Source organism: Grammomys surdaster, unplaced genomic scaffold (assembly GCF_004785775.1).
Source record: "Grammomys surdaster isolate TR1022 unplaced genomic scaffold, NIH_TR_1.0 254, whole genome shotgun sequence".
NCBI lineage: Eukaryota > Metazoa > Chordata > Mammalia > Rodentia > Muridae > Grammomys > Grammomys surdaster.
Window position 1 is genome coordinate 146,355 of NW_021604695.1, and position 23,291 is coordinate 169,645.

Below are 23,291 nucleotides of genomic sequence, written 5' to 3' on the forward strand. Positions count from 1 at the left end.
CAGCAAGGCACAAGTATTGGTTTAGCCAGTCAGGAGCATCTTGGTGTGGAGCCCTGGGGAGTGAAGATTCAGAGCCACCACTGCAGCCTTCTGCCAAGAGCCAGGAGATACTTTCCCAAGTCCACCAGAGCTTCTGGGAGGAACACTTTCGGGCATGTGGCATCTACATCAGGCAGTGGCCCTCAGGGAGTGTCTGGTTGCTACTTGGGATGAAAAGCCAGGGAAGGTGATGACTCAAGTTCCTGCCCCACCTCGAGCCTTTAAATGTGAGATGAGCTCAGAGGCTGGGGAAATGTCAACCAAACTCAACCAGAATAGGTGCCAGAACAGCCACTGAGTGACGGCTACCAGGCAGAAGCATCAACCTTTGAAGTAACACTGCAGGCAAAAGAAGCAGAGAGACCAGAGAATGCCCAGACACTACCATGTTGCAAGACCCAGAGTGGGTCCACGTTTCTCTGTGGGCCCCTACTCTGCATTCACTTGTGAAACAGGGAGAACCTCAATGGCTTCTGACAGTTGTGAGGTGCACATGGTCAGGAAAAAGATGGTGAATTACCTGATACCTCACAAGGCCCTGGAGATACCACTTCTATTACTACTGTTTACATACAGTTTGAGGTACATTCCTACATCCACTGCTACTGGAACCCCAACCACAAGGGTGAAGGAAGAGGCTGGCGCTGTCTGGTTCCCACAAAGAAAAATCTGACCAGATATGAGGAGAGCAAAGCTCACATTTATTGAGGGCCTACTGTGTACAGGTTTTTATTTATATATGTATAATCTTGTTTAATTGTCTCCACAATCCTATGGTATAAGTGATTTTTCAGAGTCCAGAGGAGGAAACTATAGGTCAAAGAAAGCACAGGCATTGGATGACGAGACTGATCAGAACCGAGTGTGAATAGCTTTAAGACTCCCATTCGTCTGCACCTGTACAGGAGCCTGCTCACTCACGTCTTACCGGTATGCTGACTCAGTGCAAATACTGCCTCTTTCTGGAGGCCTTTCCAAGCCACACAGGACCGCTCCCATAAAAGCCCCCAGCTGTCACTGGTATCCAGCTGACAGCACCGAGCACATCCCCTCCTTACTCTCTGATCAGCATACTTTTAATGGTAAGGCACAGGGATACACAGGTATCTGAGAATCTCAAATGTCAGCTACAAAGACCCAAGAGATAGATACATCCAATGACCCCATTCTTCAGAGGGGAAAGCAGAGCTCCACCAGAAGACCAACTGTCTGAAGTCACACGGCAGTTTAGCACCAGAACTGGGGACAAAACTTTGGCATTTTGCCTTGCAACTTAAAAAAAAAAAAGGATTCTATTCTATTTTATTTTTAGAATCAGTCTTAGGATAAGACTTGTTATTCCAATTCAGGTTAGGAAGCTGACACTAAAGGGACAGTCACCCTTTGTGATGTGGGGACTAGAGTCCTGACTCCTTCACTTCTGGGCCAAGTATCAAGCCCTTTTACCTCCTGAATGCAGGCAATCCATGGATTGTGTCTATTACAAGGCACACACAGAAAAAGAACCATGAGTGTTAAGAGATTGTTTTTACACACCAGGGGCAGGTAATAGCATCAAGACAGTGACTTAAGACATGGCCATGAGACAGGACCCAGGGGGTCAAGCCTCCATAGGTCTTCCTGGCTCTTCTTGACTTCACCTTATCTGTAAGATGCAGGGACTACAGTATCTGGTCTTACTCCCTGTTCCAAAGTTCTAGAACATCCCAGAGCCCTTGATAGCAGACCCCAGTTCTCAGAGCAATCTTCCAACTAGGACCTTTGTGCTCCACACAGAGAAAAGCAACCGTGGCTCACCACATACTGGCTGATTGTTTCCAGGTGTCAACCTTACATAATAAATGGCACACAGAAAATCCCAATGTCCCCAGCACAAACTCCTTGCTGGGCATGCCAACATGTTTTCACACACTGAGGAAAGCAAGATATCACTGGGGATTCTAGAGAGGTGGGCACAGTTCTTAACCAGATGGGTGTGGACGAGTCCTGGGCCACTTCTCTGCCTGCTCAGCAGGCACCAGCTCTGTACCCTCTCAGGAAGGCTGTTTCTCTCTGGGACTGTCTAAAGGCTGGTTGACAGTTTACAAAGCATGTCTAAATATGCCTCACTTGATCTTCATGACAACCCTTGGTACCACCTCCCCCATTATCCTTTTACGGATGGAACACCTGAGACTTAAGTCCAAGGATCACACTCAAAGACAAACTTTTTGGAGCTGGTCTAATCAAGATTTCAGAGTCTAAGACAGCCAGATACAATAATCAAGGGTGATCATTGTAAGGGCAATTCCTCTCCAATTCATCCTGGTCTCAGCAAGACCAAGTTTCACAGACCTCTGTTCACCTGCCTACTAAGGGTAGCCTAAAAAGTTCTGACCACAATTGTACAGCCCAGCTGTCTAAGAAGCCACACCCCCCTGCAAAATTTCATTACTCAAGTTGGCAAGAACGCAGCCCCCACCCCCAGCTGGGTCTAAATAAACGCCCAAGTGATATCACATCCTGCTGTAGGCTCCAAAATAGCCCAGGCCTGCCCACAAGCGATCACAAAGTGCCAGGCCATGCAGGGCCAAACCAGCAGGGGTACCCAGCCCAGGGCGCCCTCCACACACTCAAGCAACTAAAGCAGAAGCCTCAGGGCAGGAAAGCCCTTCCTCCCAACCCCCTCGCCAGACAGCCTGGCCCCACCATCCTTGTCCCCCTGGTCTAGAGGCCCCACAGCCTCATTGCCCCAGCGCCAGCCCCTGCCCCAGCGCCAACCCCATGGAGCCTCTGCCGCGGCCAGCCTGCGGGATGACTCCGCCCGGCCCGACCCGGACACCCCACCACTCACATTGCTTCAAGAGCTCCAGACACAAAGCCATGAGGGCCGGATGGGGGTCAGAGACCCAGAGACCCGGCAGAGACAGAAAAGGGAGAGGGAGTGACAAGGAGCAGAAAGAAGGGGCGACAGGGGATCGGGCAGAGAAGCAAGGGAGCAAGATCCCCGGGCAGAGGAGAAGGCTCAGAGGCAGGCACCAGAGACAGCAATGGGACCACCGACACAGATGTGTGGAAGAGGCAGGGAGAGCAAGGCGGGGGACCGGGTCCAGAGAAGTGGGACGCTTGGAGAACAAGGAGAGACAGTGACAGCGACAGCGGACAAACCTAGGAAAGGCAGAGGTTCTGAAGTTAGGGAGCTGGAGAGATACTGGGGTTCAAGGAGATCACTAAGGGATGTAAAAGGTTCTAGTAGATATGGGAGGCCCCGGAGAAGTGGGAAACCCTCGGGGAAATATGGACTAGGTGGAGGTAATCCCCAGGAATCAGGGGCACACGGATCAAGAAGGACCCTCAGGATGTGTGGTAAGCTCAGGGGAGGCCTGGGGGAGTGGAGTGTATTCTGAAGGAGAGGTCCCAAAAGATCTAGGGAGTCCTGAAGAATGGGGGTCCCAGAACCCCCATTGGCTGGCTGTAAGAGAGGAGAGGAGCGCTGGGAGAGGGGACCCGAGATCCTGGAGCGAGGGAGGGGCCGAGAGCGCGAGAGCAGAGACAAAGAGACAGCGAGCTAGGGAGAGACAAAGCGGGCTCAGCAGGGACACGGGCCCGAGGGCCAGCGGCCCGACAGAAGGACGGAAGCGCGGGCGAGCGGGCGGACGGACGGACAGACGGGAAGACGGGGCAGGGCAGGGCCGGGCGGAGGCGGCGCCCGTCTCCTCGCGGGGCCGCGGCTGCTCCGGGCGGCGCTGGGCGGGCCCCGGGCGTCCGGGCTGAGGAGGCGGCGGCGGCGACGACGTGGGTCGGACAGACGGACGGAGTGACGGATGGACTGGCGGCAGCTGCGGCCAGCGGCGGGCACTCACCCTCCTCCCTCACGCGGCCCGGCCCGAGGCTCCGGTTTTGTACGCCCGAGAGGCGGGGCCTCCGGGTTAAAGCCCCGCGCCGGCCCCGCCCCTCGCGTCAGCCGCGCGCGCGTCGCCCGGGATTCCGGGGCCGCCAGGGGGCGCGCGCAACCGGGACACAGCGCAAGCGCGCACGCGTACGCGCGGCCCACGCCCTGGCCGGCTGGTCTTGAAAGGGAGTGCGCGCCCGCGCCGACTCGCGCATGCCCGAGTGAGGGGCTCCGCCCTCTCGAACCGCCCCGCCAAACCGGTTCCAGCTGGAACGCAATGCACGGTCTGTACTGGAGGTGGAGTGGCCGTCCGTCCCTGCGGGCTCACCCTGGTGGAGACGCCTCGCTGTAGGTAGGGAAACTGAGGCTGAGGAGAGCGCCCACCGTGGGCTTTCCCTCCCTCACGCAGGTCCTAGGTACTCAGCATCACAGATTCTAGTTGCCTCTCCGCCCCATCCCTTGCTGTGCTCCCAAGGGTCCTAAGGATGGGTTCAGTATCACACTAGTGTGACCTTAGACCAGTTAGTTGCTCAGCCTTTCTGTGCCTCAGTCTCTGTAAAATGTGACAACTGAGTGTCCCCTCCCACAGACTGGCAGTCCATTTACAGCAGGTTCTGCCAGGCACAGACCCTTGGTGCATGGCAGGCGGGTTGCCTGCTTTCTGTATTTGGATCTGACAGAGGGCTGTGAGGAATGAAGAAGGTAACACTGTTTCCAGTCTTCCTTTTACATTAAGACATAATAGTGACAAGAGCAACAAACTTATTTGATGCCAACACTGTGCTAAGCACTTCAAAAGCAGGAGTTGGCTACAGCATGCTATTCAGTATCATTTGCTTTACTTAGTGAAAAGGCAAAGTAAATTCTTGATGGACTATGACACCCCAAGTCACCCTTGTGTCACTGTACCCTTCCAATTCAGTAACACTCCCTGTATAACCCTGGGCAAGTCCCCTTTCTCTTTGGGATTTGCCAGTGCTGAGCATCTCCTGAAGAGAAACCAGGCAGAAACAGAATTTTCACAAGTCTTTGACCCTTTGACCCAGTTTACTCTTGAACAGAAGAACTCATGGGCAGCTTCAAGTTGGACTTCACCAAGTCTGAGACCTTGGTACTAGAGGAATGTCAGCACACTTCTCTTCCCACCCTCTCCCGCTCTGGGTCCTGTAAGGTATGTATGGGGAACATTTTGTGTACTGACGGGGTCCTTACCCAGGACCTCCAAGTCAGGCTAGCCTCCCTGTAAAGAGGAGTTGACTGGGCCCAGGCCTGAGGTGTAACAATGGCAGACAGGCCTCAGATCCTCCTGCATGACCCTGGGCTTCGAGGGCAAAGTGTCCTTTCCAGCGAGTTGCTGTCCTGTCCCAGTGTTCAGACCTGGCAGCTGGCTTGGAGACCTGCTCATCAGTCCTCCAGTCCGGGCCACCATTTTGGTGGATTCCTTAAAAACTTGAACAGTGAAAATCTGTGCATTCAGCACATAGTAGGCACTCAGTTACCTAGGAACATTTCTGTACTGGCTGCTTTCGTGTATCAACTTGACACATGCTAGAGTCATCGGAGAAGAAGGAGCCTCGGGTGAGGAAATGCCTCCATGAGACCTAGCTGTAAATCCCAACTAGTGATTAGTGGCGCCGGGTGGGGGGAGCTCACGGTGGTCCTGGGTTCTTTAAGAAAGCAGGCTGAGCAAGTCATGTGAAACAAGCCAGTAAGCAGCACCGTCCATGGCCTCTGCACCAGCTCCTGCCTCTGGGTTCCAGCCCTGCTGAGTTCCTGTCTTTAATTCCTCCAAGGATGGATTGTGATCTGAAAGTGTAAGCTGAATAAACCCTCCCCCCCACACTTGCCTTTTGGTCATGGTGTTTCATCACAGCAATAGAAACCCTCACTAAGACAGTCTGGGACAAAGACATGGTAGAACGGAAAAAGGAAGCCTGCCTTCTACCCAGTGCTCTGAGGAGAAGTGCCTGTTTCAGCAGAAGAAATTTTGACAGTCATTCAGGAAAGGCCTCCTGATCCTATTACCTCTGACCCTATAGCCCGGACAGGACCATTGTCCCCTGCCTGACCAATATGACAGACAGCTTCTAATCTTTCTCCCACTGCCAGATGATTCTCTTGTTCTTTGTCAAGTCCTTGGGTTGCTTCCTTCCTAACCCCACAGGACAATGAAGAGCTCAAGGCTTTGAGAAACATCTCCTTGACCTATTTTCTGAGTAACTTTGACTATGACACTTCCTCTAGGCTGAAGTGGCTTTGTGAACCATCCCACCCCCTGCTTTGAGTGTAAATGTGTGTGTGTGTGTGTGTGTGTGTGTGTGTGTGTGTGTGTAAGTTAAGTCAGGAATGGCAGGTATGTGTAACTCTGACCATAGCGGACATCGCTAATTGGTGGTGGCACACTTAATCTTCTTAACTCAGATTAAATCACAAACCTTAGCTTCGGGGATCAGAAATGACACTCAAATTACAGGATGCTTGCCCTAACACTCTGGGGGTTGGATGGGCTGAGTTGACAGGAATCTGCAGTGTAATAACCAGAGATTAGGGTAGACTCGGCTTGGGAGACAAGTCCAAAGGATTCTGTCAGCCTCCCTTCCTGTGTATATGTTCAGGGGAAGGGAAAGGAATCAAAGAAAGCAGAAGAGTTATAAGGGATGAGAGAAGGAACAAAACGAGAGGGAAAGCAGCCTGTGACTTACATGGTCACAGATAAGATCATTCCTTACAACCAAGGTCTAGATAACCAATGTGAGGCCCAGGGAGGGACAGGTACCTCTTCAGTGACACGGCAGCATGGAACAAGTACCCTGGGCCTCTGAACAGGGAGCTGGAATGTTTTCTGGTCTGGAACTTGTCCAGCTCAGCCTGGAGCTTCCAGTATGGGTGGAGAATGACCCTAAGTCTATGTACCTCTGTGTGTGTGTGTGTGTGTGTGTGTGTGTTTATGCACACGAGCTCCCATGTGACCGTATTCACAATTGAAGACATATAGAATATAATTGGTAGGATCAGGGTGCCACACAGTAGTCTATGTGTGTGTGTGTGCATGCACACGAGCTCCCGTGTGACCGTATTCACAATTGAAGACATATAGAATATAACTGATAGGATCAGGGTGCCACACAGTAGTCTCCCCATCCCAATGCCACTTGTCAAGGTCCCTGTGTGATATCTCAGCTTCTGAATCTGTGTGATGTGATTCAGAGGGAGTGGGAGAGACATGGGGGGGGGGAGCCCAAAACTGAGAGGAAGGAAAGGAAGAGAAACAGAGGGCTGAGGGAGAAACAGAAGGCGACGGTTGGAGTGGGGGAGCTGAAGGAAGAAAGAGGTGGGAGGGAGGCTTGTCACTGGGCTTGCTTCCTCTCAGAAGCATAAAGAAAGGAGAGGCAGGATCAGAGGCAGATCAAAGGGTCATATCGCGGCCCTCATGTCCCCTCCCAGGTGTCCTCTGGCTGGGGAGGGGCATGTACAAGTGGCAGCTGAGCCACTCCTGCCAGTCACCTGCCAGAGCTATTTCTGGAATGTGGAAACTGGGTCAGAAAGGAGGAGGGAGGATGGCAGTGCTCCCAATGGAGCCGGGAAGCTGCGAGTAGTGGGTGGGTAGCTACATGCCCCGCCCCCACGAGAGCAGCTGGTTCTGCTAGGCGCCCACTGCCTCAAGAGCTACCCTGCACCCAGTCTGTGAGCACATGTGCTCAGGGCGGAGAAACAAAGAGCTACATGCCTCTCAGTGACTCGGGTTGAGAACCAACACAGGAGGCCAGGGTAGTAAGAAGAGAGCCTTCTGAGTAGGGAGACAGTGGCTGTGTGCTGGGGTGTGCCTGGGTAAAGGTGGGTGATTATAAGCAGAACTTTGGTATGGTTGTACAAAATTCCCACTGATTAAGGACGCCCCGTATGTGGGGTGCTATTCACAATATAGACAGAATCAAATTATGTAATTACTATGACTTTTCCCGGCAGACAGAAATAAAGGACTGTGTTCTAATAGAAATTGTATCATGGTGACTTTTCAGCAGATGGTGGCAGAGTTGTCACAAGGGGGGGCCGTGACCTTTCTTAACTTGGCACAAAACTACCACATGGACCAGCTGCAGCTCTGGCCAGAAACCTGGAAATCTGGTGGCTTTGGCTTTCCTAGGTGGCAGGTGAGTGTACCTGCTGAGCACCAGAGGAGCAGAGGCCAAACAGGAGCAGGTATGTGGTGGTCACTGTAGGAACCTATGGTGAAGGCAAACGGGGAAACCTAGTGTTTCTAAGGCTTGCTTTCTTCATGGGCATGTGGGTGTGAGCTTTGATGGAGACACACAGGCATGTACTTTGTGTGCGGGGTGTGTTGAATTAGGTATGCACATGTATATATGGGCGTATCAGTATATGTCTATCTTCACATCTTTCTTTGTGTACACACACTTATGCATGTGTGCACAAACACATGTGGATGGGTGTGTATATGCTGGGTATCATTTTCAGTCTGTACCTTATTTTTGAAAAACTCACCAATTTGGCTAGGCTGGCTGACTGGTTAGGGATCCACTGTCTTTGCCACCTCAGAGATAAGAACACAGCCTGTGATGGTGTAAATGACAGTGGTTCCCATAGGCTTATGTATTTGCATATGTAGTCCCTAGATGGTGGACTTTGGAGAAGTTGAGAAGGGTTAGAAGTATTAGGAGGGGTGGCCTTGCTAAGAAGAAAGTATGTCATTAGGGGTAGACTTTGAGGTTTCAAAAGTGCATACCAGACCCAGTATCTGTCTGTCTCCTCCCACAACCCCCCCCGCTCTGCCTGCTTCCTGAGAATCAAGATGTAAAATTTCAGCTACTTCTGCAACACCATGCCTACCTGCCTGCTGCCATGCTCCCCACCATGAGGATAATAGACTAACCTCTGAAACTGTAAACCAGTCCCCAATTCAGTGCTTTCCAAGAGTCACCTTGAGCATGGTATGGCAGTGCCACAGGCCTTTATTCCCAGAACTTGGGAGGCAGAGGCAGGTGGATCTCTGTGACTTTGAGGCCAGCCTGGTCTACAGAGCTAGTATCAGGACAGCCAGAACTCCACAAAGAAACCCTGTTTCACCCTCTACCCCCATCAGATGAAGATTCGAGTTAGTCATGGTGTCTCTTCACAGCACTAGAACACTAAGAAGGTATAGTACCATACCTGGACCTCACCCCAACCCCATGATACCAGTGATCTGAACTCAGGTCCTCAAGCTTGCACAGCCGGCACAACTGTCCTTCTAAACCCATTTTCTTATATATTCAGGTCTTTCTGTATGACTGTGCACATGCGTCTAGGCAGGTATGAGATGTTGTTGCACAATACTTTCTTGACTGTATTTGTTTGTACAAAAGCCCCCAAACAGTTTAACTGAAGCCCTACATCCTTACATTTAGTAACAAATGCAGGTTCATCCAGAATGTGCAGTGTGTGTATGTGTGTGTGTGTGTGTGTGTGTGTGTGTATGTGTGTGTGTGTGTGTTCTATGATTGTCTGAATTATTATTACTTTACTGAAGCAAAGTTGGAATTTATTACTTTAAAATTTTAGGGGCTGGTAGGGACGCATCACATAAAAGAGCTTGCCATGCAAGTCTGGTGGCCTGGGTTGGATCCCTGGAACCCACATGGAGATGGAAGGAAGGGCTGGAGAGATGGCTCAGCACTTGAGAGGCAGAGATAGGCAGAGCTCTGTGAGTTCCAGGCGAGCTAAGGCTACATAGTGATACCCTGTGGGAAGGGGGGAAAGTGGGAGAAACCATGCATGGCCATTGCTTGCATGCTCATAAACACACACACCATGCACATACACACACATAGAAAAGAGAGGTATTTTAATGCAAATTGAAGCAGAAATAGATTATAGGTAGATGATAGATCGATCAATACTGAGACTGATATCGAATCAGTGACCTCAGTTCTCCGTTCTTTGTATCCCTACCTCTTGCTAGGACTCACAGATCTCTGCAGCATCAGGTTTGGATTAGTTAGTGACTTGCTTTGACCAACTGGGTTTTTTGCGGATGTGAAACCAAGAGTCTTGAGACAAAATGAGGTTGTCCTCATGTCCTTCTGCCACCTCCATGGGGAAAACATGGCTTGGCTGGGACACTGGCTCCTGAACAGCCTTTGGGCCCAGGGTATAGGACACATGGAGCAAAGGCTATCGGCAAGCTCATAAGTAAGTTTGCTGTTGTTCGCCACTGTTCGTTCCGAGGCACCATTGAGATGGTTCACACCATAGAGCATGACTTCATAACGGCCGAGAGATATCATATTGGCCCCAGGACCAACCAGTGAGGAGATGATGAACCAACTCTTAGGGGAAGATCGGAAGAGAAGCCTGGATTCTGTGTGGGTCAGAGCCCTGAGTGAAATCCACCTAGAGTGACTTCAAGAGTGAAGATGTGTTTGGGCAAGGCCTGGCTCCTTTGGATAGGATTTAAAGAGATAAGAACTCAAAAAAGAAACAGCCAGCCTATCAGGGATACTTAGGGGAAATAGAAAGGGCCCAGAAATTGCTGAATTGGAAAATAAATCTGCCAGCTTTAGTCTCCTGCCAGTAGATCATTTTCAAATTAAGATATAGCCTAAGATAAAGATCAAAGCAAAGTCATTGCCTGTTAAAATACCACACAGGCTGGGGCTTAGGCCTTTAATCTCAGCACTTGGGAGGCAGAAGCAGGCTGATCTCTGTGAATTCAAGGCCAACCTGCTCTACGTAGAGTTCCAGGCTAGCCAGGGCTGCATAGTGAGATATTATCTTAAAAAGAAAGGAAGGAAGGAAGGAAGGAAGGAAGGAAGGAAGGAAGGAAGGAAGAAGGAAAGAAAGAGGGGCTGGAGAGATGGCTCAGTGGTTAAGAGTACTAGCTGCTCATCCAGAGGTCCTGAGTTCAAGTCCTAGCAAGCATATGGTAGCTCACAACCATCTGTAATGGGATCCGATGCCCTTTTCTGGTGTGTCTGAAGACAGCTATAGTGTACTCATATACATAAAATAAGTAATTCTTTTTTAAAAAATAAAGGAAGGAAAAAAGACAGACAGACAAAAGAACTTGTTATTCTTGCCAGAGGGTGGGGTTTGGCTCACAACTGCCTGTAAGTCCAGTTCTAGGGGATCTGACACACTGCTGGCCACTATGATCACCTGCAAGCAGATAGTGCATATACAGAAAAGCAGGTACACACACACACACACACACACACACACACACACACACACACACACAGTTGGGAAGCTCAGTGGTGTGGCCCCGTAGCAGCCCAGTGCAGGAACAGTGAAGTGAAGGGGGTGGGACTCAAAGTGGTGTGGATATGACTCTGGCACAAAGAGTTACATGAAATTAAACTGCATAAAAAATTAAATAAAACATGTTTGAGCTAGGTCCATCAGCTTCTGCTAAAGAAGATGAGTCCTACCGTTCCTAGGAAGGAAGCAGGCAAAAGTCCAAAGTTCATTTCCCTGGGTAGGAAATCTCCAAACTAGTCTCCTGTCTCACAGAATGTGCTCAACAGCTTGCCCTTCTGTCCCCACTGAACAGAGTATGGGTGGCAGCTGTCCTGTCCTTGTGCTAAGTCAGGTCTCCATTGGGGAAGAGGGTGCTGGGTGACAGGGAAGGTGACACGGCTTTTTAGATCATTGGTTGATGGATCAAGAGATGCTGTAACCAGATCTAGTACAAATCATGGGTCTCAACCTTGTGGCTGCATGAAAGTTAGGGGGATCTTGGGTAGGATAAGTGTTTTGTATGAGAGAGGCATGAATACATGTGTGGGATGCAGCGGGCTGAATTATTACCACGGATCTTCTCAGCCCTCTGTGTACACGCCCTTTGCATAGGGATACAGTCTCAGTCAAGAGTGAGTCTCAGTCCTCACCCTGGACTGCCAGCTCAGTCATACAACTTGCTTTACCCAGTGGGGTGTTTGCTTATGTTGAATGTGCTTGTACTGTTAGTTAGTCTCACTCTCATGCCTTCTGCCCTCCTCATGAGAAGAATTCATTCTGGGTAGACTATTTATCTCTGGAGGACCTCTGGTTCCAGGAGAAGCATGAGGCTGACAAACTTGGAGATATCCATTGTCGTAGTATGTTTGTTGTGCAGTGTTAATGAAGCAAGAGCTACGCCATAGAGGGGCCTGCCTGGTCCTGGGTTCTGGGATGTGCAGCTATGATAGGTCTGTGCACTCATGAGTAATGGGGGCTGCAGGAAGCCGAGGGTTTATTGCAGTGAATTTCTATGGATGTTGTGTGGCCTTCTAAGCCCATTTTAGTAGCACATGGGAGGCAGAGGCAGGTTAATCTCAGATTGAATCCAGCCTAGTCTACAGAGCAAGTTCTAGGACAGCCAGGGCTACACAGAGAAACCCTGTCTCAAAAACCCCCTACCCCCAAAAAGAAGTTCTCAGGAGTATGAGAATGTGGAGAAGGTGATTGTTACTGAGACTCCCATTGGTGCAGCAGAGCTCTGGGACAGCCTGACAGAGCTCTCTGGATTTGGAAGCCACAGAACAACAGCCTTCACCCCAGCCTGGAGATTTCTAGAGTAGTGGGTCAGCAGACATGACTGCAGGCAAAGAAGGAAGATACTAGAGAAGCAGTACATCCTCCAAGAGACAACTATGTTGCTTTTTAAAAGGTTAAAAAGGTCACAGGGTAGGGGGTGGGGCTGTAGTTGACTTCAGAGGGCTCTGTCCTAGGACAAACTGCCCAGCAAAAAGGCTGAGTGAGGAGGAAGGACCACCAGATGGAGAAGCCGAGGGGGCGGGGGTAGGAAGCAGTAATGCTCTCGTTAGGACAGACGATATACCAGGAAGCCCCTTCTTGACAGGATAAAAAACCAGACTGTGGCTTCAGTTGTTCAGTGTCCAAAAACCAGTAGAACCAGAAACAGCAGTGAACAAGACCCAGAGAGAAACCAACCACGACACCCAGCTCCTCACCAGGGTTTTCCAGCCATGGTAGGCCCCAGGTGCAGCAGCGTGAAATTTTCGGCCAAGATTAAATTAGACTGGAGTCCTCACATCTAAAATTGAGGCTATTCCTTTGGGTATAAAAGGGGCCAGGCCCTGGGGTACCCACTAGGGGTGGGATAGGAAAGTCTGCAGAGGGTGTGGGTGGCACAGTGGGACCACCGTTTCTGCTCTGTTCCCTAAGGGACAAGTTCATTTAATCAGTGTTGGTCACCTGTGTATAACATCTGTGGGACTCAGGTTCACTTAGTAACATCAAATACCAGCAACCATCTCTTCTTACACAATCCAACCCCATCGCCCTTGACTTGTGGTTCAGAGTTGAGGCAGGTATAACAGTAGTACCTGTCGAGCCCCAGCAGATGGTGTTTACTTAGGGTCTGTACATGGTGAGAATGTTATAGGTAAGCTTCCTGCGTAGTCCAGCAATCCCAGGACTCTAGGGTCTGGCTTAGTCACTGAGAAAATAAAGAACTAGAAGAGCAGACCCAGGGCAGTCGCAACCAGCCCAAACTTTGTCTGTGGCCCCTCGTCTGACTTTCTGTTTTTGCCTGGCTTGTGCACACAGTATGGCTCCTTCCTCTGCTCACACAGGGATCATCTTTAGAGAATTCAGAACAATGTGAGGATGGCAGGACCATCCCTGACTGTGAACATGAGACATTCATCCCACTGGGAAAGCTGGGAGAAGATTTAACCTCTCATTACACTTTTTTTTTTTGCCTTCCCAGAAGGTTCCTGCCTTCCCTATAGGTTTGTCTACACAGCTAACCCTAAGTGGGTTAGTAAGCCTCACCTATCAACAGGAGGCTGCCCTAAGCAGGAAGCAGCTAGGGATCCCTGGGCTCCCACACTCTCCATCCCTGTCCACTGCACCGTCTGTTTCTGCTAGCTGTTTAGCCTGACCATTCAGCTGTTAGTTCTCCACCGTCCCTTCTGTGGTGACCGATGGGTTCCTCCCCAGCATCTCTCTAGGCTGCCCACCTGGACATTTCCTGTGTTCCCCTTGTGAACAGTGCAAAACGGAACAAACACCGACCTCCTGCATATGGTACTCACTCGGAAGTGTGCGGCTGTTGCTGAGGCTGCCAGTGCTGGGCGGTGGGGAGAGGGACTGCAGGGAGACACTGTCCTCTTCCTGCGAGCAGCCGGCCTGGATGGCTCGCAGGTAGCTGTGGCTTCGTGAGCGGAAGTAGCTGGGCAGCGGCAAGTCAAGCGCCTCTGCGGCTGTCGACTCGGCCTCGCTGCAGGCGGACTCACAGGCTGCCTCGTACTGGTCGCTCAGATCTGCCTCCCGGACCTGTCCGGACAGAGGCAGGCATCAGAACCCGGCTTTGGTGGTCTAACTCAGCTTCAGGGTTAGAGGCTTTTCTTGGCTGACCCTTAATCTATCTCTTCTCCTCTCACCTCACTCGGTACAAATGAGCTCTTAAGGATTAAACAGCCCTCTCACCTCTGTGGGCCTCCGTTGTTCCATCTACAGTGAGAAAAATGCTGGACTAGTACAGAATGTTAACATTAAACCTTGTTGTCTGAACTAACCTACTGAATTAAGCGTGAAACAGTCTGATCCATTGGTAATGCCTGCTCTGTGTGTTGGAAGGAGGTTTTATTAGGTATGATGGGTATTTACCATTTAATACATCCTATAAGCCAAAACAAAACAAAAAACAGATAAAAAACAAACAGGAAGATACTTGTCAAGAGTACCTAGTGCGGAAGGAGCAGGACCAGCAATCCAAAGATGTAAGGACCAGTAACCCAGTGGATGCTGTGGTGTGGGGAGAGGTCTGGACAGGAGGCAGAGGCTAGAGATGAACGGATGCAATAGCTTGGTGGATGCTGGCCCTGGGATAACGATGTCTACCAAATGCCTAGATGGTCCCTCACATAATTGGGAAGGTGTCTGGAAAGGTTTGAACCTGTGCTGTCACGGTAGCTATGTGACACACATGACCATGCTATGTAACACACATGAGCATGCTGGTTAGGTTTATATCGATTAGAATTGAGTAAAGTTGGTAGACATGCTAGTGACATTTCATTGGGTCAAAAGCCACATGGACGGACATGGACTGTAGACCATTAGCTATCACTGCAGGAAGTTCCACTGGACAATCTGCTAAGTTAAAATCAGGCCACATAGCATACCCAAAATAAATTTACAGAGGACATTAAAGCATCGTGTTAGCTTTTAAAGCTGAAAACTGAGGTATTTTTGAGAGCCTATGTGACTGCCCAGGGCAACAAGGTCTTGCTTTGGATCTTCACCATAGGAGCAGAGCTCTGAAGCAGACTGCCCAGGTTTCAACTATGGGCCCATCGTCTCCCTTACAATACAAAAATTGGGCAAATCATATTGGGCTTACTCTGTGCCTCAGTTTTCCATCTATAAAATGGGGCTGATAACAGTCTTAATTTCAAAGTGCTGTCAAAACTAAATGAGGGCTGGATATAGTTGGCCATCTCAGTGCCTGGGATGTAGAGGCAGGAGGATCAGGATCTTAAAGCTAGGTGGGCTGCATAGGAAGGTTAAGGCCAGACTGGAATATGAGAGTCTGTCTCAAAACAACAAAACCAAGATCACACAAGCTAACTCATCACCTGGTCAGAACAGAGTCCAGGAAAGACTCACTGTCCTCCCTCCCCCCCCACCCCCGATAATGCAGGAAGCTGTGTGGAATGAACAAGTGTTTATAAATGTTTGTGCGGATGCTCCCAAACCGATGGGCAGTTTCTGTTGGGGTTTGGTCTACTGCTGTGAATTGTAACCCCCCAGTAATTGTCCAAGCCAAATAAAATAACCATGGTCTGAGTCTCATTCATTTGTAAGCTATACAGGGGATGTGGTGGTTTGAATATGCTTGGTCCAGGGAGTGGCACTATTTCGAGGGGTGGCCTTGTTGGAGGAAGTGTGTCCCTGTGGGTCTGGGCTCTAAGACTCCTCCTAATCATGTGGGAGCCAGTCTTCTCCTATCGGCCTTCAAATGAAGATGTAGAACTCTCAGATCCTCCTGCACCATGCCTGCCTGGATGCTGCCATGCTCCTGCCTTGGTGATAATGGACTGAACCTCTGAACCTGTAAGCCAGCCCCAATTAAATGTTGTCCATTGGTTATGGTGTCTCTCCACAGCAGTAAAACCCTAACTAAGATGGGGGATAAGTTTAAATTGGGTCAGCTATACATTTCCTGCCCCCCTTTCCTGGCTTTGGAGCTGGGAGGAGAGGGACCACTCCAGGGATGGGTGTCCAGAGGAAGTATAATTCAGACAGACACACAGAAAGCCACAGCCACACTGGCATCACACCTACCAACTTTTATAAAGTTAAAAGTTTCCATATTCACAGCAACACCCCCCATCCTTAAACGGTCACTGGGACTCTGGAAAGGGGAAAACCAGGGGACCTGAACTGTCAGAGAACACCTGCAAGCCCCTAGCCTGTCCAAACAGAAGCCTTCCTGGTCTCACCTGGGGATCTGGGGAGGGGTTCCTCAAGGAGAAAGTGCATCACCATCTAGCTGATAGCAAACTAGCTTGGGAGCTTTGTGGCCTGACTCAGGCCTCAGGGAGGCAGGACACATTACAGGTTCTCCTCCTTTGTCCTGCTTCTGCTGCCCTGCCCTGCCCTGCAGCGACTTCTTGTCCATCCACAGAACCTAGCTTGTGCTTTCCCAGTTGTTAGAACAAAGACATAGTGCAGTGATGGCTATGTGCACCTTACCTCCATCCTCACAGGGGCTACTGTCCTAACACAGCTCTGCTTGGACCTAACCAAGACTGGGTACCTGGACCCCTCATCAGAAGGCTTAGGACCCAGCCCTGTACTCTGGTTTGGGGTGCAAGACTGGCAAACATACTGACCTGTTGATCATGGCCAAACAACTGGGGGATCAGAGAAGCCTGTCCAAAAACCTGCAGGAGAGAGAGGGTGCAGATTACAGGAGGGCCAGGCTTCGTCCAGGCTACTCAGGACTCTTCTCTACCCATATGGATTCTGTTTGGAAGTTTTGCTTGGCTTCCTCAGGATGGGAGCTCACTTCTGAGGCCAGCATTATTGAGGACATTTTCTCTGCACTCTTGCTGGCACCATGGGTTTTTATTATCTATCTATTTTCACCTGGGCAGGCAGCCCAGCCAGAAACACAGGTCAGAGACCATACCCAGGACCACCATCTCCTAGATAGTATGTAACTTTAGAAGCCACCTATGCAGCTTAAGACATTCAGCCTTTTAGGGGTAACATTTTGGAGAAAGGAACAGTCAGGGGACCCTGGGTTAGAAGAGGAAAAGGGCTGGAAAAAGAAACAGTAGGTGAAGTCTGTGGAGGGCCCCAGCATGGCAGATTCCAGATGCCTTTCTGTATAACTAAGAGCAAAGGTATTCTGGGTACCTGGAGCAGGCAGGGAAGTATGTGAGGCAGAGCTATGAAGATGGAGACACACAGAAGACCTAGGGAAAATGTAGGGAACAGGGGGAGAAAAAGTCAGGCAGGGAAGGAGAGAGAGAGACAGGCACGAAGGGAGAGAGAGAGGGAGGGGAAAGGGGAGGTACAGACACAGTAAGACAGGAGAGAGCTGATGAGATGGGTGAGGATAAGCATGAACTCTCTACCAAGAAAATACCCAATGAGCCTCTGCCTGCAGGGTGCAGGACTAGGTGATGACCCTACAGGGAACACGAGTGTGTAGGGAAACCCTAGCCTCAGGAGGCAGAATGGCATAGACAGCTGTAAACTAATATGATATGGGAACCAGGGAGTGAGAGGTTAACTAGGGCCTGGGAACAGCATTGGGGACTTCTGTATGCAGGGTGACCAGAAAAAGCTTCTCTGAGGGAACATCTGAGACGTGAAGGCAGCTGCTGAGCAGAGCTCTGGACAGACAGCGATGCACTGACCCCCCCCTGCCCCCTAGTCACCCTCACCTGGCTGATACAGCTGGAGTCATTGAGGCTGTCACTGATGGGGTTGTAGTCCTCTTCCCAGCTGGGGCACTTGGAAGGCAGCAGCATGTCCACTGAATCCAAGCGGTCCAAACTCCTGGCAGGGAATGGGGTAGACAGGGCTCAGCCCATCCACTGTTTAACCAGGGAACTGAGGCCGGGAGGGAAAAAACTGTCCAAGACTATTCACTAGTAGAGGGGAAGTCGAAGCCTGGGCAAGGTGGGGGGGGGGGGGCTCCAAGCAAACGGAGATCTCTCACCTTTGGGAGACCCAATAAAATCTGTGGCAGACAGCCCTCACCTGTCATTCTCACTGTGGCCTCAAGGTGGCAGCATACGCTTGCATTTGCCTGTTTTAAACTGGAGGCCATGCAACCTACTCCAAGGCTACAAAACTGAAAATCCGAGGCAATTCCAGAGATGAGACAGAGGTGGGTGGAGGCCGATAGCCTTGGTATTTACCGGAAAGTGCCCGAAGGTCCTGCTTTCCCTGCAGACCTAGTTTCCCTGTCTTTCTCATATTACCCACCCCTGGACCTCCCCACCCTTACTCTATGTCAATTTGGGCTCCTGACATGGGGCTTAGACTAGCCTCCAGCTTTCTGCAGAGAGTGCCTGGCCAGTTGCCACCTCTTCCTCCCACCTCACGGTGCTTATTTATGGAATGGGAATGACACATTGCTGGCCCTGGGGTAAGGACTTCAGGATGCAGATGTACGTGCACCAGACCTAGCACAGTAGCCAGCAAGACCAGGGTCAACATAACCATTGCTATAACTGATCCCTCTCACCAAGGCTGGCTCCAGTCATGAAGGGTAAAGGATCCTGGGGCAACTCACCTTTGCATATGACTCCTGTGGCCAAATTTAGCTAAACCAGTCACCCAAATTATCACTATAAGCAGGGCTTAACTGTAAGTGGGACTGTTTGGGTACCTAAGCATGAGAAAACTCTTATAGGGGGTTATTCACCTGGACCCGAGTGAGAGCAGAGAAATAGGATCCATCTGCAGGCCAGGGTTCTGCTAGGGTGGCCAAAGGGGAGGAAGGCCAGGCTCCTGAGACACAGGGTATGCACAGTGTGCGGCTCACGTAGGGGACACAGCTGGTCTAAGGATAGGATTGCAAGTTCTGAGACCTTCCTCAGGGAAATATTGTCAGGTCAGGCCTCCCATTAAGTCAAAGTGGTGGCTCTTGCAGGGTTCAACTATAAACAGTACGCCCAAGGGGCGTGGCATACCCGAAGGGGTGGGGCTCCAGCAGGGTTGTAGTTCTAGACCCCAGGATGGGCTCCAGCTCACCTGCGGGGGTTGCTCTGCTCTCCGAGGGACTGCTGCGTGGCCCTCAGGTAGCTCTGACGCCGTGCTGCAGTCTTGGGTGAAGGCTTAGGGCTACCACCGCCAGACTCATCACTGTCTTCATCGCCCATGGCCTTAATATAGCTGCCACTGCGCATGCGCCGGCACGGGATAGGCCCCTCAGCGGTGCTATCCATTTCTCGAGGGGACAGCAGCGTGGTGCTCCACTCTCCTCCTCCGCCGGGCACCTGGAATATCCAGAGGCAGGACTCAGATGGGACCTAGCGGTCAGCCAGGTTTCCAGCCGGTCACTCAGAGAAAAGGGTCTCATAGCCCCATCCACTCCCACTTTGAGAACTTGAGCCTTCTCTGCTGGCTTTCCTGTCCTTGATCACTCAGCACCAGCAAGCCTTGGGCCGATAAGACTACCTGGGTTCTAGAAGTCTCTCTGCCACAGCTTGAGTGCATGGTCTTACCCAAGTCCATTCCATTTCAAGCTGGGTTTGTTCCAGCAAAATTTCCCACTCCTATGATGACAATGGCCTCACTGCAGCTACACTTACCAGGCATTCCTTGTGTCCCATCTCCTCACACGACACTCCAGGGGATGGACTAGGAGCTCCCGGTGAGAACACCAGGGCCAAAGGAAAGAAGTCTCCCACAGACAGACCCCAAGATCTGGAATCTGAACCTGGCTCTACAATGGTTCTTAGAGGATAGGGATCAGAGCCCCCTGGTACATCAGCGTGAGTGTGAAGTCTCAGAATCAACTTTCTGTGTTGTAGACCCATCTGTGATGGAGCTGGTCGTCCTGTTCCAAGTGGCTCTTCCCCGTCTGATACTGTCAGCTGCTCTGGGGTAGTAGGGTGTGCAGTCTACACTCCCGTCCCTTGACTCACTCTTGGATACATACTTATGTTGGGCACATCATGGCATTTACATGCTTCAGAAACTCAAGCTGTGTCCTATATACATCTTAGCATACTCAGAGCAGGCACACACCTGGCCTGCTCTTGTGTTCCTCAGCAGACACTCCCAGCACACTTCACACCTTCTCAAGGACACATATCATCGACCTCAAAACCCCCCGAAATGTGCACAGAGATGATACACATTGCACACCCCTGCACAGCACTGTACACACACAGGGAGCCTGTTCTCCTCCCAGAGAACGCCAGGTCCACAGGTTTCAGGACACAGCAAGCCCTCCATGAGGGATTCAAACACACACTACCTCATCAGCACAGATGGTACCACACCCTTGTACCTTCTTGTACCCTTGATACTGGTGGCTACTTCCTGCTGAGGACCTATTTTCTAAACTCAGCCTTCCCTCAAACCCCAGCCGACCACCTAGCCAGCTAGTCACCAGGACCTATGAATTCTCCCTCCCAAATCACCAGCTGGTCCATCCCCCATTTACACTATCCCCCCACCCCCAGGGGGAAGGGGGCCTTGAGAATCCTTGCTCAGAACTTGTGGCCAACCCACCTGCCCACTCTGTCATCCAGCAGGCAGCACAAGCCCCCAGGGCCCAGAGCCCTCTCCTGGTGTCTTGAAAGCATTTCCTACATCAGATCCTACCACACCGAGTGGACAGAGTGCAGGTCACACACTTCCCCTTAAATGTCTAAATTAAGGTGGCAAACAGACAGCCACAAAACCGCTCAATATATTTAAAAGGCTGCCTCAATTTCAATTTCCTGCTACTGCAAAAACATACCCTTCCCCCACAGTGTCACTGTCCCTGGAGTTTTATATAGAATGACAAGAACACGAGCCTTGTCACACCTTGGAGTTCATCTTTTCATAGGATCACATGCATCTGATGTGACTTCTGCATGCCAGCCAGGCCCGTGCTTGCACACACTGGGGACAAAGTGCTCTCTACTCACAAGAGAGCTCCTTGCATGTGTGAGCCGCTCCTGTCCCTTTTACCACCGGGCTCCATCTACACACCCCACCACGCAGAACCCTGCCCCAGCTCACTGTACAGCAGCAACGCTGAAGCCAAGCCTTCAGCTACCCTCAGGTAGAAAGCTTTACTGTGTGAACTCCTCAGGACAAACCTCCCTCTACCCCTGAGTGCCAGGCCTTGGGGTCGGTGGCCCTCAGCAGGCCCTCATCCACATGGACCCCCGTCTGTTCCTGGCTCTCAGGACTGTGGTGTGCTTATTTCTAGCTGTGGTGGTGTTAGTACTCACATGTCCATCTACCCTTTCCGAGCACTTCCCCCTGCCAGACCCTGTCCTGGGCATTGGGGGACATATGGCTGCATCAGATGTGGTCTGTGTCCTCGAGGAGAATCTAGTCTCATGGGAGTGGCAGGAAGATGACCATTAGAATGTCATGAGTTGGTCCTGTGAGGGGGGAGGGATGACGCAGCTTCCAGATCTGTCATCTAAAGGGCCAGGACATAGCTCAGTCTCTCCGGGGCTGGGTTCCCAAGGGCCTAGCTCACCTGCTGAGAACACTGTGAGGACAGGAATCCTCTTATTAACAGGCCCCCAACCTCTGATTCCACAGTTGAGCAAAGCAATGCTTAGCATGGCGCCATCTCACCAGTGAATCTGTGCTCCAGCTGCGACTCCAAACCATAGCCGCCCTGCCCCACCCTCGTCCTACCTTCCCCATCCCCACCCTGCCTGTCCCACCCCCACCCTGCCTGTCCCACCCCCACCCAACCTGCCCCACCCTCACCCCTACCTGCAGGTAATGGTAGGCCAAACCCTGGTGGCAGGATTTGGACTTCAGCAGGCTCTTATCCAAAGTGGCTGAGGTCTTCTGGCAGACCTCATGGGCATGGCTGAGGGTCAGAGTGGACCAGGAACCACGTTTGACATAGTTGGTGTCGGTGCCCACTCCAAGGCTGGGGCAGGTAGCAGGGGGAGCAGGTGGGGGTGGCGGGGCAGTCAGCTCGGTGGTAGTGTTCTTGGTGGTTTTGAGCATGTGTCCACTGATGGTGTTGTAGGCGTGCATGAAGTAGCGGGGCTGGGTGCGTTCCGGCTGGCGGCCTAGAGTCATCAGGCCGGAGGCAGGGCCACTGCGGAAGGCACCGCCCTCACCGTCCAAGTTGTCATCTGAACTCCACCAGCCTGAGATGTTGGAGCGGCTCCGCCGTTTGGGCTCCCCGGCCTTGGCCCGCTCCTTGCTTTTGGCCCTCCGGCCTTTCCCGTCCTCCAGGCCACCTTTCTTGCTGCCATTGCCACCCACCTTGCCCATGGTGCCCTCCATGGAGGGTGCCTTAGTGAAGAAGAGACGCTGGACAGAGTGGACCAGGTGGCGAATTCGGCCCGGACTCTCACCCCGGGCCTTGGCCTCACCCCGGGGGAACTGGAGGGTGCTGAAGCCATCACGGTGGATAGGCAGTTGTTTCTCAAACTGGTCCAGGAGGTTGGCAGGCAGCCGGTTGATCTTAGTGGCTTGGGCATGGCTAGGGAATGGGCTTTCCTCGGGCACCTCAAAGTGAGAGTTGTAGTGGATTCGGGGGAAGGTGCTGCTTGGTGGGGGCAGCTGGTTGTTGAGTGGGAAGAGTCCATCCCCCGGCAGTGTGTTTTGCCCAGGGAAGCGGGCTTCCCGGGCAAAGGCCTCGGTGGGCGACAACAGGTAGGGGTTGCGGTCAGGTCCAGCAAAGAGGGGCTCATGAGGTGGGTCCAGGCTGTCGGAGAGATGGCGGGGGCGGCTGTCACCTAGGCCTTTCATGATCCTGGCCCGTGGGGCGGGGGCCTTTGCCCTAGTGGGGCACTGGGGTCACCTGTCCCAGGCAGCAGCTGTCCTGGGGAGAAAAGACAATGCATGGTCAGCTGGTTAACAGGACTGGACTGGACAGGGTAGGGAGCAGGATGAGGCATGCTGAGAATTACTTGAGGCGTCTACCCTTGCCACCATGGAGCCAAGGACAAGAATGGATGTCAAGGTCTGTGCCCTCCAATCACGGTCCTCTGTGTGACTGCTGCTTCACATACACCAGCACTGGACAGGCGGCTGCTGCCGAAGGGGACAGCAGAGCCAGGGTTCTCTGTCCGCTGTCTCTGAGCACATGGTCAAAGCTATAGACACTCTCCTGTTGTGGCTCAATGGACAGGTGTTCATGGAAACCCTGAAACTACATACTGAGTCTGAGTTCTCGGACTCCTCCCACAGTGGACAGTGGACAGGG

General features: G+C 51.7%; 1 protein-coding gene across 6 annotated transcripts in view; it reads right to left on the bottom strand.

Annotated features, from left to right (window-relative positions):
- The window catches only part of Dlgap4 (DLG associated protein 4), a 97,568-nt gene that overhangs the window by 39,041 nt on the left and 35,236 nt on the right, over positions 1-23,291 (bottom strand). For 3 of the 6 annotated variants that reach the window (XM_028775213.1, XM_028775214.1, XM_028775212.1), the window contains exons 2-6: positions 21,839-22,907; positions 19,136-19,380; positions 17,818-17,932; positions 16,756-16,806; positions 13,951-14,191 (exon numbers count right to left, since the gene is read on the bottom strand). In XM_028775213.1, coding sequence (XP_028631046.1) covers positions 13,951-14,191; positions 16,756-16,806; positions 17,818-17,932; positions 19,136-19,380; positions 21,839-22,834 — 1,648 coding nt within the window. In that variant the 5' untranslated portion in view covers positions 22,835-22,907. Of the gene's footprint in view, positions 1-2,872; positions 3,697-3,881; positions 4,005-13,950; positions 14,192-16,755; positions 16,807-17,817; positions 17,933-19,135; positions 19,381-21,838; positions 22,908-23,291 lie in introns of those variants that run through there. The other 3 variants (XM_028775215.1, XM_028775217.1, XM_028775216.1) reach the window with 3 other exon arrangements.